General features: G+C 34.9%; 1 protein-coding gene across 1 annotated transcript in view; it reads right to left on the reverse strand.

Annotated features, from left to right (window-relative positions):
• Positions 1 to 18,284, reverse strand: part of kcnh5a (potassium voltage-gated channel, subfamily H (eag-related), member 5a) — an 84,772-nt gene that overhangs the window by 19,787 nt on the left and 46,701 nt on the right. Inside the window, 1 exon segment of the mRNA XM_042747164.1 lies at positions 3,621 to 3,820. Within this exon segment, the coding sequence (XP_042603098.1) occupies positions 3,621 to 3,820 (200 nt within the window).

Here is an 18,284-nt window from a genome sequence, read left to right on the forward strand (position 1 = left end):
GTAAACATAAAGGGGAGGTCGTGGCCTAGTGGTTAGAGGGTTTGACTCCTAACCCTAAGGTGGTGGGTTCGAGTCTCAGGCTGGCAATACCACGACTGAGGTGCCCTTGAACAAGGCACCCAAACCCCCAACTGCTCCCTGGGCGCCGCGACATAAATGGCTGCCCACTGCTCTGGGTGTGTGTTCACAGTGTGTGTGTACACTTTGGATGGGTTAAATGCACACCACTAATAATTAAAGCATTAATATTACTCCAAAAGGACTGAAAGGACAATCCTATATATATATATATATATATATATATATATATATATATATATATATATATATATATATATATATATTATATATATATATATAGGTATAATATATATATATATAAATGTAAGGTAGAATAGGTACAATAACCTGTATAAAATAGTTATACAATCAAACAGTGAACAAATAAATAAACAAACAAACAAGCACTGAATATTCATTCAAGCTTAAAATGTTTTAAATTTGTGAGAAAAAAAGACAATGTAGTGACATGAGTGATATGTGATATTTTTACTGCAGAACATCTTGATTAACCAATCAGAATCAAGTATTACAGAGAGTCACGTAATAACATGGAGTACGTCAGTTATTAAAATGATAGGCTAGGGCACTGAATTGCATTGGTAAACAATGAGTTTATTTTGCCTTACTGCGCTTCATTACTTAGGCTAGAGAGAAAAAGAAGTCAAACAGAAACATGTTCAGTTGCTGGTGATATTTGGAAATGTCAATTTCTGAATATTTCACTTGTGTGCGGTCTACAGTGAGAGCTAAATTAACACTGAGCTGAAGAACCTGAGGTTCAAAAAATATTCAGTAATGTTTATATTGTAATGCTATTAGCATACCATGATAAGCTGCCTTTGACACAAGCGTTTAACAATTAACTTTTATGTATAATAAAAAAAAGATGATTAGAACTGCTTCTGCCTGTTAATCATAGTTGTTGTTGTTTTTTTTTTTTTTTTTTTTTTTTTGTTTACTGTTTATTGATTCCAATAAGGACCCAAATACAGTCGCTCATTAATGAGCCTAAGTGTCTCATTTGGCTGAGGGCCTCAGTATTGATTAAAGAACAGGAATCAAGCCTCTTTGGTATCATGACAGCTAAATCAATTTGATTTGGGCAATAACAACGTCCAATTATATCAAATAGGGGTTTATGGAATTTATTAAGTATTATTAAATCATATTAATAGCTGTACATTTGATGTAAATATACAAAAAATAATTTATTTACCTGTTTAACTTAATATATAAGAATGACACAAATTTCAGATGGCACTTAAAGGCTTTTTCATCTGAACTCTTCATATATATATATATATATATATATATATATATATATATATATATATATATATATATATATATATATATATATATAATCTTTTTTTTTTTTTTTTTTGCCATTACTGAATGCATATTACTGAATATGCATTTGTAGGAGTTTCCCCTTCAGATGCAAAATTTATGGGAGGAGAGTATGCAAATGAATCACTCAAAGCGATTTCCTAAAGTTTACGCTCGTCAAATTACTGGTATTTTGTGTTGGTATTATTTAACGGCCAAAAGAAGCATGTCTTAAACCAGAGTTTTGTTCCATCCCTACTCCAACACACATACCATGTAGCTTTCAAATAAGCCTGAAAGACTTGATTATCAGGTGTGTTAAATTAGGGTTGAATCTAAACTATGCAGGGCTCCGGCCCTCCAGGAATTGAGTTTGACACCCCTGTCTTAAACTTTTTTGCGCTTGAAATGGCTGCAATTATTGCTGCTAGGAGGAGGCACCGCAGAGAACAGAGAGCACATGGTAGAAGGGAGAGGATTTTTTCCACACATATTAATTTATTTGGAATGCCAGAAGAACACATTATCTGAAAATATCGTTTGCCAAGCCATGCTATTTTTAATTTGCTTCAGGAAATAATAGACGACTTGGAACCCTCAACTAGAAGTCATGCAGTACCGAGTCTATCAAAATTTATTGCAACCCTTCGTTTTTTGGCCTCTGGTTCTTTTCAACTTACTGTGGCCTCTTTATTCTTTTATTCTTTATTTGCAACTATGCTAATTTGCACTGCGCTTGATATATTGTGTTGGTCGATATGTAAATGAGATGTTGAGTCAGTGTTCTTAAATTTGTACATTGTTATTAAATCACCTGCAATTTCCACGCCCATCGGCGCTGATTTGGAATTGCACTCTCGCGCTAATTTGCCCTGTTTGGTAAAACTGGCCCTATAGCTGTAATTTGTTTGAGTAATACTGCAACTGTGTAGTATGATTTAAAAAATATACACAGTATATTATATGAATGTAGCATAGACCAAAAATCTGTGTGTAGATCTAAATATGCACAGTATGTGAGTGTCAGTGCGTATGGGGTTATGGCATTAATATTACATTATTAAGTGCCCATAAAAAATTTGTCATGTGCTGGATGCTTTTTCAAGCTAATGTTTCCATCATGTGGAGAAGCACACGCATGTAGGCCGTTCTGTGCATGGAAAAGATCTAATACACTTGACCTGACTTCACCAGAATGCAATTACAAATGCAGAAACCAATTACACTTTGTGCCTCAATTACCTGCACAAGGCCTATTAATCTATATTCCAATTCTGATTTACTGCTCAGGTCATGATAAATAATGCAAATGAACACTGTTATACACATGTATAACAAATATCTAGACTTTTGGAACATGTTCTGCTCATCTTATAAATGAAAAGTCGCAACAGGTAAATTTTTTTTTGCTCTGCAATTGTCCATCTCTGCTGTCTTTTTGACAATGTTTAAATTTGCTTATTATGTCCAGTACCATACATAAATAAATGGAGAGGATTTCTCACCCCACACTGCATGAAAATCTGAGAAGTCTAAATTTGAGCTAGAGGTTGAATAGATCTACTACATTCCCTGAGGGTTGACGTCTCCTGGGATATTATGCAATTTCCCATTCTTCTTTTAGAATGAGATACAAAAGGAGGTCTTGATGGAGAGACACTTACACAAAAAAGATGGCCCGCTTTTCTCCACATCCCTTATTTTAAGTTTGACATTTCTCATGGAATGATAGCATCCATCCAAAAAAAAGATAAAGCAAATGATTTCTCTTTAGTTCAGAATTTGGGATTGCACTGCTTACATCCAAATATCATGATCAGAAAGAGAGATGAGGAAACTGCTTATTATTCCTTTTACCACTATAAAGATTAAAGAAAAGTAATTAAACAATGCCTTCCATGATCAAAACCATATCCTTAGCCTTGCTTAGCTAAATAAAAATAACAAGTGTTTGTATGTATTAAAATGTGTCTTTAACAAAAAACACTGATGAAAACATGTTTGCAGAGAATAAACCTGCATAAATAATGTCACTATTGTAAAAAAGGGTTAAAATGTCCCTCCAGTCTTTATATTAGATCAAAAATCAAATACCACAAATTTCCATATTTCACACAAATTATGTTTCTTGATCAATATACTCAATAAGAAGAAAAAGAATACATTTCCCTCATTAAGGCTTACAAGGTATTTGCTAAATACATCAGAAAGAGGAGCAGGTTACCCACCTTCTCTGTGTCTATGCCTTTGGTCATGGCCCATGTGGACACAATGTAGTCCATAACTCTCTCGCTCAGTCCTTTAGGCACCTGATAGAGCTTCAGGAAGTCTCTCACATTGTTCAGCATCTCATGGTAGCGATTGGTGTTCGTGTACATCTGCTGAAAGATGGTGGTCACGTTTCCAAAGATGGTGGCATACAGAAGAGCTGCAGATCACAGAGGGGCACTTTAGAAAGCTGCTATATATAAAAATCAAAGGCTAGACTGAAGTAAGAGTGTCTAAAAGTATCTGAAGAGAAATGGGTGCTGTGATTCGCTGGCTGAGGAGAGCTTCATATGAGCTTTGGTGCTAATGTTTGAAATAGAGATCAGCAATTTGAAATTTCTTGTGCATTAAATCCCTCTAGTATATATCTAAGCAGAGATCTGCAGCACTGTTAGAAACATGATTCTGACTGAAAACTCTCATCAACCGTATGTATGCACATGTTTAAACCTTTATGAAACAAATAATGTATTATCAATAATTCTTAGCTTTTCAACATTTTTTACTTTTTTTTAAATTTAAGATAAAATTTAAAACCACACATGCACATGCAATGTAGTAAAATATTAAAATATTAAAATCCTAAAATGAAAATTGTATTGTTGTTTTTGTTTTTAATATTATCATCAACAACATTAGTAATAACAACAACAACAAAATGATAGATGAATCTTTATTGTTATTACTACTACTATTACTGCTACTATTTTTAAATACAACATTAGTAATATTAGTATTAATAATAGTAATATTAGTAACAATCCCAATAATAATAATAATATAAATTATTATTATTAATGTTGTTTTAATATTATTATTATCAACAGCATTAGTAACAACAACAAAATAATATGAATAATTTTATTGTTATTACTAGATTACTACTACTACTATTATTATTGTCAACAATATTAGTAATATTAGTATTAATCATAGTAATAGTAACAACAACAATAATAATAATTATTATCATCATCATTATTATTATTAAAATAAGCAAGTCTTATTTTCAACAATATTTATAGCTTAAACTGGGATAGGTGAACATTTTGTGAGATCCTTTTCTATGTACTTATATACTTTTAAGCCGATGCAAGATGTAATATTTCATTAAAATGATAAAGTAAGAAATTTAAAAGAATTCTATTCTTTTACAGAAACACTGTAATCAAACTAATACAATCTGCCAAATGTCAAAGAATGTTTCAAGTATTCACAGAAATTCTATTCCAAGCAACAGCCAGCTATGTAGCTTTTTAGTCTGCTAATATATCTTTGCCAGCAAACATTGGCAATATCCCCCTAATCCTATCCCAACTTACACCCGAGCGTTTCCATGGAAACGCAGACCAGAATAGTTTCTGAAATCTATTGTTATTTTGTTACCAGTATGTTCTGAGAAGGCGGACAGGAAAACGGCTCAGACAGAAAGGATGTACAGCATCAGCAGAGAGGTAAGATTCCAGTGGAAAGCGAGAGGCACTTCAAATCACATCAGTGATTGACAAGAGCCCAGTCATTCAGAGAATAGAGCAGGGTCTGTGCACCAATCATCCTCGCATTCACCCTCTTTTGACACGCATGCCAAAGACCAGCAGGAGCTTGATCAACATTAACGGTCTATGCAAACCAAAGCATTAATTAACTGCACATGCAAGTGAACGCAGTCTGAGTGATGATAATAGCGTCTGCACACTGATGCAGCAATTCATTTCTAGCCAAGACACCAGCGACACAGATCAATTTTGGGCCAATGATTCATTCGTGTGTCAGTCTTCTGCCTGTTTTTACTAGTGTAATCAATATGAAAGAGCGCAATAAAGAGTCATCAGCTGAGACATATTTTAAACTTGTCTGGTAGTCTAGAAATGTATGCGCATAATTATGTGCCAACCCACAAGATTACACACACCTGAATGAAAACCAACAGGGTCATTTAAACAAAGCATTTTCATAGAGGTAATTGCAACACAATTACAAATACAACACACTTTGACATAATGTACATGATATGTGTTTAGTGAGTAATTAAGGGATAAGTCAGAGTTTATAGGTAATTGATGAGGTTAGTTTTTCAATGACTTGAGTTCACTGTTGGTATAAAGGTCATGCAAGCATACGATAAACTAGAAGAAGCTGAGCCAACAGAATAGAGAGTGTCACTGCATTACACAGACTATGTGGAAATAGAAAAATTTAGGGGAAACATTAGAAAAAAGATTTGATACTACCATTCAAATATTTGGGATCAGTAATTATTATTTTTTACTCAATCTTGCAAGAATGCATTTAATTGGTCAAAAGTGACAGAAAATACATTTATAGTTTTTTTCAAATATAAATATGGAATTTTTGTAAAAAAAATAAAAATACAATTTTTTGAATGAACAATGAATCCTGAAAAAAGAATTCAAGAATAATAAGACATTCTTTAAAGCACCAAATCAGCATATGAGAATGATTTCTGAAGGATCATGTGAGTAATGACTGGTGAAAATTCAGCTTTGCATCATGAGAATAAATTACATTTTAAAATATACTGCAATAGAAAACAGCTATTTTAAATCGTACAAATATTTCACTATATCACAGTTTGTTTAACTGTTTTTATTTTTGTGTTTTTGATTACTTACATGCAGTCTTGGGGAGCAAGTTTTAACAGTGTTGTACAATATATTTCAAAATGTGAAACCTTTTGACCTGCCAACAATAAACATGAAAATACAGCTTTTTTCAGTGTGGATAGTAATTAAACTAAACTGTGCTTGGAAATCTAATACTGTTAAACATTCTTGATACCAGTTAGGAAAAATTGAAAATAAATGTAAATAAAAACTAAATTTAAAAAAGCATATGTTGAAATTCTCTGGCATGAAAGAGAAAAGATGATATTTAGCAGAATATCCAAGCTGAAATTTTCTTTTTTTTTCACAGTACAAGTGGATGGGGACCACGGATGTGGAAAAGTGTCCATAAGCAAAGATGATATGATTTGGAGTGGAGAGGATGCATGTGAAATTATGAAATTATCCCTTCAGCTTTTAGCACTGCCTCTGTAGTCTTACTTGATCTCCACGAGCGTCAAGCTCCATCAGTTCTGCATTACTTCACATTCATGGCCTAATCAAATCTACTGGAGACATGATAGTGGGTGGTCCCCTCTTGAGAAGGGAATATTATATTCCTATGGGTGTTGGATAAATGTTGACTGATGGAGGCAAAGAATGGTTGCGTGTTAGCCAGACATCATTTCTCATCGTCATTTCTGGCACCATCGTTTTCATAAATGTCTTCTCTCCTCCACTGAAGCAGACATTTTCTCATTAGGTCAGGGTAATAGCCAATTTGATGCCTTTTTATGGGGTGGTAATGGGAATAACAAAGGCCTTGCAGATGCACTTTTGATGACGGCTAATGAAATAAGAAAGAGTGGTACCGGACTGGAGAGGATTTTCGATTGGACTGGATCTCTCATGCGCTGCATATAGGAGGAGGAAATAGTCACCCTTGCCCTTTGCAATTACAGTAAAATGATTCATGCTCTGTGGAGGAAGCTTGCCTTGAGCCATTTTACTGTATTTAGAAAGATTCTGTATTCTGAGTGCATGTAGAAGGTCCACCTATAAAAATGTCGTCCTGGGCCTGGAGTAGCCCAGATAAGAAAATACTGTTTATTGTCAAAATATTCTAAGGAAGGTTTCCCAAACAAAGGATCACAAAAAGCTCCATCAAAATTATAGCATATGACACAAATCAGTATTTCAGTCTTGTTTTCCAATAAAATCTAAACATCCTTAAAACAATGTACATTAACTTGTGAAGTAAAATGTCATAAAATATTAACAGCACCTTTAAAATAAGTTTATTTTTCTTATTTTTTTATTTTTCTTATTATTAACCTGATTCAGTATTTTTATATTTCTCTGAAAACCAGACCTAATGTCATTCTGTCATTCTTAAGTCCAAATATCTTGTTTTAATGGAATAGTCCTAAAAATTAAAATTTGCTGAACATTTTCAGCAAATGTTCATTTTTGGGTGAACTATTTTCCTTTAAGGATTTTTCAATGGCCAGCAAGTCAAAAATACTGAGTAGGAACATGATTTTTTTTTCAGTGTTGAATCACAATTACTGTCTTTTTGAATAACGAGCACAGTAAAGGATCTACACTAGGCAGAGCGATTCCCAAAAGGCATATGGGTCAGAGAAACTGAGTGTTCAGGCAAGTGTTAATAGCAGCGGTTTTGATTCATTTAAATCCGTATCTTTCATACACTCAGCTTTGCAAAAAGTCTCAGAACGATCCCACAGAGCGCCTTTACTCCAAGCAACAAATGAATGATGCATCGCCGCATTGAAGAGGTGACGATCTCTAGGATGTGACAGTGATATTAAGAGTGATGACAGCACTACAAAGCGAATCCCTTGTAATAGCGCCACTGCTCAATATCCAAGCTCTTATTAAATATTTACAGGGCTGACTCATGCGCTGCTCCAGTGAGCTGTGCTGCCTGGTGGCACAAAGTCGTGAGATGCAACCCTGCAGTCCACACAAGCCCTGCACGCATAATTCTGTTGAACACATCCCAAAATAATAAGTGCAGCAATGTAGGACAATATTAACAAGATTAGGAAGGCAATGGCTTAATATATGTAAGTACAGATGATTGTGCAGGGCTGAGTCCCAGAGCTCCACAGCGACGTGATTTTGTTACGTGTGAGAAGTGGGCCTGTGAGCTCTGAGATGCATGCAGAGGAACGCAAATGTACTGTGTAGTCAAGCTTGCTATTCAATTCCTCCTCTGGCCAAAAGTTTCACACAGGAAAACATTGTCTGCGCACTGTTTGTGATGTATTGAGAGACTGTAAGTTACTGTTGGTAATGAAGCCAACCTATCTGGATATATAACACAATGTATTATTTAGTACTAGGAAAAATAAAAATTAAACACTGGCGCTTTGTTTTCCACTGGATGTCGGATTCTATTTACCAGCACCCACCATGGCACAAATAATGTGACTTTAAGTGTCTGTTTAGCATGTGAAAGATTATGGATTATGTATGCCACTTAAACATCTTATATACAGTATATAGTTTATGCAAAAGAACATGTTTTAGCGCAGAATTGTAAGGCCTCTGCTTATTTTCTATTAAAGTGATGAACAGGAACAAGGTGTGATGTCCTTCATCCGCATAGTCTGCTTCAGAGTCTGTGCTTCTGTATATGAAGTGAATATGACGGCTGTGGGAACATCACAGCTTGATCAGGTAGAACTTTACCCCTGCGAGCAGATGCTGAAAGCCAGGTTTTTGCACAGTCACCATACTGACATCAAATTCAAGATCTTAAGCCCAATTTATACATCTCCGTCGAACCTACGCCATAGGCTGACGTGCACATCTCCAAAAATAACTGGTTTACCGGTTCTAATTTCTTAAAATTCAAAGCATCTCTGACTTTTGCAAATTGTGCTCCTGGCAGAGTTTAACCATCATTTTGAATATTAAAGGAATAGTTTGCCTAAAAATGAAAATTTGCTGAAATTTAGTTTTTTTTTTTTCATCTGAAGAAATTTGGAGAAATTCAGCATTACATCACTTGCTCTCCAATGGATCCTCTGCAGTGAATGGGTGCCGTCAGAATGAGAGTCTAAACAACTGATAGAAACATTACCATAATGCATCAATTCACATGCATCTACATAAATCTAATCCATCAATTAATGTCTCATGAAGTGTTTGTGTATGACGGCACCCATTCACTGCAGAGGATCCATTTGGTAAGCAAGTTATGTGGTTTTACATTTCTCCAAATCTCTTTGGATGAAGAAAAAAAAACTCTTCTACATCTTGGATGGCCTGAGGATGAGCAAATTTTCAGCAAATTTTCATTTTTGTGTAAAATATTCCTTCAATACATCATCTTCATCAAACAGTAGCTGAGCTTAAAAGAAAACATTTTCACTCTCTATCAGTGATTAACACTAATTTGATGATGTTATGTTAACCTTAATGGACATAGATTAAAGGTCAAATTTAACATGTCGTCCTTCAAAAGCTTTTCTTTTCAGAAGTAATGGATCGAAAGTATAACAAAAGCAGGGACAGTCCCTCTGGGGCAACCTGAGGTTAAGCACTTTGCTCAAGGGCACACTGGTAATAGGGCCATGTGCTGCACTTTAGGCAGTAATAAGCATGTAATTTTGACCAAAGAAGACCAGTTAAATTCACAATGTGAGAAAAACCCTCTTGCGGTGTCTCTGAGTTTTATCCCTCAGTGCTACTTCCTACGAGAGGGGTTCTGTCAGAAACATAGAGAAGATGATGGCTGACATGCTATTCGTTCACAGAGCTACAGTGGTGTACATTTATGTTGCCTTGTCAGGGAGAAATGTCCAGTATACTGTATGTTCAGATATATAAAGCTAAAGGACATGTTCATATTTTCGCTGTTTGCTGACACATCACTCCCTAAAGCAAAGAACATATCTGCTAAATTCGCCCACATTCTCTCTCAAAAAAAACCCCAACAACAACATTGTTTGCAGGAGATAGTTGATGTGTGAGTTTTGTTAAAGGTGTCCTCACCTCATCTCTCTAACTCTGATCTATCATCTATCTATCTCAGTATCTACCCATCTGTCTGTGTATCCACAGTATCTACAGTGTTGAGAAGGTTACTTTGCAAATTTAATAGGTTACAGATTACAAGTTACCTTATTTAGAATGTAATAAGTGGAGTAACTATACTGATTACTTTCATAGGCAGAGTTTCACTTTTATGCGTGGGGGAGGAACCCACTAGCAGACGAGCCAGGAGTACTTTTTTATATGTTCTACATTTTATATACTGTATTACATATATTCTACATTAAAATACATTTAGAATTTACAATGACTGCTGTATAAAAAGTAAAAAAAAACATACCTAAAGCCGCCTCTTTTTCCGAATTGCGTAGATGATATCTTTCTTTCACTATCAGTTCTGATAAATTTTCTGTCAAATCATTCTCTATGTGCAGTAGAGAAAAATCTGAGAATCTGTCCTGTGAAGATCGGAAAATTTATTCTCAATTTTCATATTCTCCTCATAACTGAGAAACCAACAGGCAGTGCAGCATGAGTGCATGCTGCAGTAGTCTGAAAATGTTTGGATATTTGTCCTTCCCTACTCTTTTAGCTTCTCAAGAGTGATTGATGCTATCGCACATTTCACAAGATCCATTTCAGCCATCACAACCTGAGGGTGAATCTTAAGGCTTGTGTACATGCATAGTAGAGGAATGATGCCTTTTTAGTGAACTGAATACTGCATCACACGCCACACTCAAGGCCATCGCTTCATGTGATAATCGCCTGCCCAGATCAGCCAGCAGTGATCAGTTCACCACATTTTTACAATAGTATTTAACGGTTTTATTTATTTTTATTAAAAAAAAAAAAAAATCCAATTTCCATTGTTCAGTTACTTTGCTAAAGTGGGAAAATAATGAAAAGAGAGTCCTCTCATCTATTGTGAAAATCTGAGTCGCGACTCAAGAGGATATGGGGCTTAAAAATAATTGAAAATAATTTAGCCCAAAATTTACTAATTCTATCCACTAAAATAACAAGATAATAAAAAAAAATGAGAAAATATGAATTCTTTAATTCTTACATTTTATTCATAGCTCAGACAAAATCGTGATAGGCTCTCATCTAAGCCAAAAGCCCCCCCCCCCCCCCCCCCCAAACTCTGCCTAAGATAACTTTATTAAAGTAATGTAACTGATTACTGATTTGATCACTTTTCTAAATTTTGAACAAATGAACCAATCAAAAGCATCAGAATAGCATCACTTTACTAAAAGGCATTTAAATGGCAGGAGGCATCGTGCACATCAAAAACAGATAACGCAACATATTAATATTGTAATAGATTACAGTTACATTTATTTTGTAATTAAATCATGTAATCCCATTACATGTAACTAGTTTTAACTCCCCAAAACTGAGCATCTATCTATCTATCTATCTATCTATCTATCTATCTATTATCTATCTATCTACTACACTAACAGTATTGATGACTAACAGTATTGATGACCGCCTGTCTATCTGCCTCCTTAACTATCTGTCTGTCTATCTATCTACAGTATCTACCTACCTATTCATCTGTCTTTCTATCTACCTATCTATGGTATCTACCTACCTACCTGTCTATATCTAGATCTATAGTATCTACCTAGTACCTATGCACTTATACCTGTCTGTCTATCTACCTAGCTGTCGTATCTATAATATCTACCTACCTACAGTGTGTGTCTGTCTAACTATCTACAGTATCTATCTACTTACCTACCTACCAACCTATCTACCTGTTTATTTATCTGTAGTTTCTATCTATTCTGCAAATTGTGCTCCCTGAAACACCTCTATAAATCTATGCACACATAAAAAAAAAGAAAAAAAGAAAGGAAAAGACTTGATTGATTCAATATTATTCAATAGTGCTGATTTGGGGCCTTAAAAGTACAGAAAGTCAAACATTACATTTATTTATAGCTGCATCTAGCACGATACACAAGCCAAATGAAATGAGCCTTCCGACATTACCAATGCAGCTGAGTGAACTCCTTTGATCACTATCTGTATCGAAAACAAATACAACCCGTTGTTACTGCCTCAATGCGAGTAATAACCACCATACATACCAATCAAACCACAGTGTAACTATATGTATCTGTAAACCCCACCAGACATAGATGGAAATTAAAAGACGAAATACCGAGGGGAGAACAAGAAGAGCACTCTCAGATCAAACTCTCCCACTTAATGAAGATGTTCAAACACATTCTTCAAAAATGATATCAAAACATGCTCTCTTTAAAGAAAAGATGCATGTGATGAGATATTTTCCGTCATTTCGCTCTCTTCTACTTCTGTTTAAAAATCATCATTGAGAAACTGTTTGACATTATGTGAACATGGAAGGAAAACTCGGACTGACTGATTGAAACGTGCAGCACTCCTCTCACTAGATGTACAGACGTAAGACTGCTGATCTAGTGATGGGTAAAGATGTCTGAATAACGTGACTCATTGCTAATGAGGATTATATTTGCATTCTTTCAGACTGATGAGTCACCATCCAGAGATCTCCCTGACCATGATTTATTCAAGAGGAGATAGGGCTGTTCCTCACACTTCTGCAGTAATGATCAGTCTGAGGGGGACAGAAGCACCGTATGGAAGGCAGAGGTTAACAGAGATTTGATCAAGTCATATATATATATATATATCTATATATATATATATATATATATATCGCTGGAATCACATAAGAATTTTTCCCCAAAGGACAAAGAAAACCAAGACCACATGATTTTTCTGCATTACATAACAGTCTTGAGCAATGTACTAAGCTTATTTAATGCACGGTCACAGTCAGGTCATCATAGAGGCTTGTCACTTTCAGTTCCATATTTCTGTGTAAATAAATGAATGTCATATACGCTTTATTTACTTTATAGGTGAAGAATACATTGGCTCAGTAAAGGAATTATGCAAATCACATAACAAAAAGAGAAAGACTGAACGACAGGATCATTTATAAATCTGTCACAATCAAGGAGTGGAGGATGGTGCTCCATTACTGTACACATTGTTCATTTTGTTTACTATAGTAACAAGAGTTGGGTTGGCGAGAGATTATAATGAGCTGTTAATTATCAAGATTACTTCAAAATATTGGAGAAAGGAAATTTGTGTATGCTAGCATAACTACCAGCAAAAACAATGTGATAATAAAACCTACCATGTTGGAATATTTGATTGGTTTGACTGATATTGGTTTACTGTACGTATCTGCATGCATGAAAAATGCCCTCATGGATAACACTGCTGCCTAATTAAGTCAGACTATGAGTAGTTAGTGAATAAAATCCATGTTTTTGTGCTGAAATACAGCAATAAATTGATGCAAGTGTTTAGTGAATCAACCAAACCATTTTTCTGATACAATTAAGTCATTTTTCAGCCCTTATGAGGCGATGACCCAGATGAGTCAGTAATTGTAAGTTAACGTAATGCTCTTGTGCTTGGAGGAATAAACTCGGCTCAGTTCCAGCATCAGCCCAACAGGGATAGATGCCTTAACACAGGGATAGATGCGGTCAGGTTCAGCAATTACTACAGTGCCTGCAGGCAGACACCATTTCTGTCCATCACTCTATTTCTCTCACCCTGTGTTGTACTTCTCCCATATCATTTTATATCTCCCCTCTGCTCTTTGAATACTGCTATATAGCAGGACAAACACATTTTGTTCTTAAATAGTATTAGTGATAGATTGTAATAAGTAATACAAACAATGTCAACTGCATCATGATAAAGTCATACTGTGGCCATTACCCTGAATCTTCATGACACCAAGTTGCTGGCACCTGGCTATGATATTAGAGTCAAAAAAGCAGAGTGTGTTTGACAGTACATTTCTTCACAGCTGTCATACAGCATGCAGCCTGTGACTCCTGTGTGCTGTCAACCTGCTGGAGATGTCCGGGGTTTGCTCTTGAGCGAGCGCCACATTCGCAGTCAATCTGTAAGGTGTCACTTAAGCTGAAGATTTATAAGGTCCACAAGAGGGTCAGAAATTAACTAGAACTCATGAAGAAATGCCACACTCCAAAGTGACCCAAATGACACACATATATGTAAATACCAGTGTCTGAAATTAACTATATGGAATTGATTCCATGTGGCAATTTTTCTGACTAGTTATACCTACACGTTTAATTTTGAATGAATGAATGAATGAATGTATTTTTATTTATATTTAATCAGGGACAATGCACAAAAAACATTAGTCTAAGAAAGAAGAGATGTCGTGTGCCAGGTTATAGCAAAAAATGCTAATTTCCACCCGCAGTCCCTAGACAGATGTTACATTTACAACAGTTCATAAAATATATACAGTATTATACATGGAAGCATTACTTCACTAACATCATAAGAACACTCTCCACTTCATGATATACATAAATTATACAAGGAAATGTATAAATATAATTTTACTTTAGTAGTTAATTTTACTTAAGTAGTAAATTTTTATCAAGCTGATTACTCACTAAAAACTCCCACAGATAATTTTTTTCAGGCCATTTCAAGTCTTATTTTGATGTAACCAAGTGGATTTATATATAAGTGTCTGAGTTTTTTAATTACTTTTTTTTAATAGTCTTCCCATTAACACCATTAAATTGTTCATTCAGACTGATACATGAACGCGGAATGCACACAAACACAAGAGGTGAGATTTATTGCATGAACCAATCACAGCCAATCATAACCAGTCATATCCAATCATATTGCGAATGAAGGCATTGCCTCTTCTTACATGACTTTCCCCCATTCGTTCTCAATTACTCCCCTCTAAACTCATTGCATGCTTTAGAGTGTCTGTTAAAACTCAGTGGGTTCATGGGAGGTGAGAGAGATGCGGATTCCCGCTGTAAGTTTACCTGGTATCATACTGGACAGTACTAAATAAACTTATACACTTTTTAATGTCCTATTTTGTAATATTTGTGTTGTTTTATTTAGATTTTATCTCATCCAATTTTTTGAGGAGGTACTGCCTCCCTTGCCTCCTCCATGGAAACACCCCTGATAACGCCCAGAGAGTGCACATATAGACATAGATGTAGGTTAGACTACTAAGGGAGCACACTACGTGATTTAGTCTATTAAAATACTTTTAGGATTCCCCAAAATGCAAGATATGGGTGTAAAAATGCTGCATATGACTTTTAAGTCTTTTATATTTATATAATCTGATAGATATATCATCTGATATATCAAAGTGCCACAGCAAAGCTGTTTTGTGTTACTGAATCAATCAGCCATTTGAAAGGATCATTTAAATGAATGACTCAACGACTCACTCATGCAGTGATTTGCCGCCACCTACTGACGATTTTAGCTTTATATTTTAAGTATTTCTTCCCCCAAAATCATTTCCAGTATTACTATTGCCTACAACAGACCTATATTATCTTACTATTTAAATTTATTGATTAAATTTAAGAATTTGACACAAGATGATGCATACATTTAATTAGGTTAGAAAAAATGAATTCAATTTAAACTTATTGGAAAACTTCATTTCTGTTACCCCTGCAAACTAACCTCCTCACAAAATATGAAGATATTTAAAAGGTTTGGGATTCATCTGTCAATGGCAGTATTAAACCTGTCCAAGTACCTGCACAATAACAAGATCAGCAAAATATCGTCTTATTATCGTTATCAACAAAATGGCAGAAAATATAGAGATATCACTTTGTGTCATTATCGCACACCCCTATATTTATTCATTCTTGTCCTTGTACATATTTTAGTCAGCTACCATTTAAAAAAAAATGATTTAAAAAATATATCATTCATAGTCAGAAAAAATGCATAATGTTAATATTGGTCACTTGACATTTACAGTATGCATTTATCAAAGCGTGCTCTCTCTTTCTCAGTAGTGAGGTCAGTGATCTCTCTCAGCTTACACCAACAGAGGGATTTACAACATGTTTTCTATCTTCCCGAAACTAACCCTCCTTCTCCTACTGCATTAAGTAACCTCCTCCTCTCTCTACATTGCTACAATCAATACAGCACCTCAGAGAGGCACTCAGTCCCCTAAAGCTGAAGATGCACCACAACAGTGTCTATTACTCACATTTTCCACATCTGTCTCCCAGTAGTGCATGCTGGTTTTTACTCATTTTCAACCCCAGTTTAAGTGCAAACATTTTCCAACTCCATTAGGCAGTAAACACAAGGAAATCTATTGACGCCTACACCCTTAATAGTTCACAATATTATCTGACCTAACCAAGGGAATTATGAGTCTCCTGCCAAATGTGAGTCAGGCTTGATAATACGCTGGTATATTGTGGACCAATAAAGGTGACTGGGAAACCACCAAGAGCCTCCAAAAAATAGTGTGTCAGAGAATTTATCTCAAATTAATGCAATTACACATGCATTATGCTTTTCCTAAATTAGACACAGTTTGACAACAAATTCAGCTATTTATACTGTTTCTGTACAGCATTGATTGTAGGTTCAATATACTTGTCATTTGAATGGACTGGGAGATCAATAAACCCTCTGGACCTTAAACTCCTGACACATTCTACCTCCTACTTAAAATGCTGCACATAATGATGCATTGCATAATACATGTCAGCCACTGTCCCTGTTTGCTGTAAGACATTATGGGCGATCTAGTTTCTATTTCCCAAGACTGCAGCAGGAGGAAAAAGACTGATTTACATTTGAATAGGTGCAAACCCAGAATGTCTTGGCAGAGAACAGCAGATGATTGTCAGAGGTGTGCATATGAGAGAGAAGACTCATTAGAGTAATTATACACCAGGATACAAAATCTTTGGGTTTGACTGTCCTTCAAATAGAAGAATGAGCTTTTTGCTATAGGTGCGTAGAGAGCAGGGCTATAAATACAACTTGTTATTATTGTACAATTATATAATAAATAAAAAAAAAACTAACTGTGTCTTGTAACCTATATTAAATTCCATAAGTAATGAAATGCTGGTATTTCATGTCATTAATTTGATTAAAATTTTTTAGAAGCACTGCTATTATCAGAAGAACATGAAAAGGAGAGCTGGTTCAGCATCTGAACAGCCATAAGCTCAGGCACAGTCAGCATCTAATCAGAGACGGCAGATCAATAACTTCACAAATGCAGGAATGCATCAATGTATTGCACTGACTGAACAAGTTAACACGTCAACTTTATTTGTGAATACTGCTGCTTATTGACATATGAAGCATGAAGAAAAGACATCCAGAACAACACTGTGCAACTGGTGAGTGGAAATGACTTTCTCGGTGGGGTGTTTCAGACATCTTGTCATACGCAACACATTCAAACTGTCTAACAATATAGCCGTCATAGACTGATGTAAGTCTCCTTAAAATTATAGCTGCAGAAACAAATCTTACAAATCTAACCGTAATCTTACTGTCTTTATTATTTATAAATGCCCTCAAAAAAAAGTACACTTTAGCATACTTTTAAAAAGAGTACTTACTATGGACATACTTTAAAATAATATACTTGCTGTAAGAGAAAACTTAATGTAATGTTTTCTTACACTTAACTGCATGTTAATTACAATTTAATGAAAACATAGTATAGTTTACATTTATATTAAATGGAATTAGTTTAACTTGCTATGAAATTGAAATGCTAAGCTAAAATATATTTTAATGTCATTTCTATTAAAATTTGCAATTTCAAAAAAAGCTTATTAGTGTGTTAAGAAAACATGAAAATGTTAAAACAATTACAATAATGTTACAGTTAAGTGCCCTTTTTTCACAAGGATCCTCATAATCACTTTATGAAATATTACATTACGAGATTAAGAAACTGCAAAGATACCGAAGCTTCTGAATCTTTATGCATACTCATGAACTGAACAAGACAAGCAATGTAACATTTACCATTTTTTCATATGCATACTCATATTTACTGTGGAGTTGTTAACAAATGCTCCTGTTGTTTGTTGACATTCTGAGAATGCACAGACACTTGCTGACTATAATGGCACTTTA

Source organism: Cyprinus carpio, chromosome B20, assembly GCF_018340385.1.
Source record: "Cyprinus carpio isolate SPL01 chromosome B20, ASM1834038v1, whole genome shotgun sequence".
Lineage (NCBI taxonomy): Eukaryota > Metazoa > Chordata > Actinopteri > Cypriniformes > Cyprinidae > Cyprinus > Cyprinus carpio.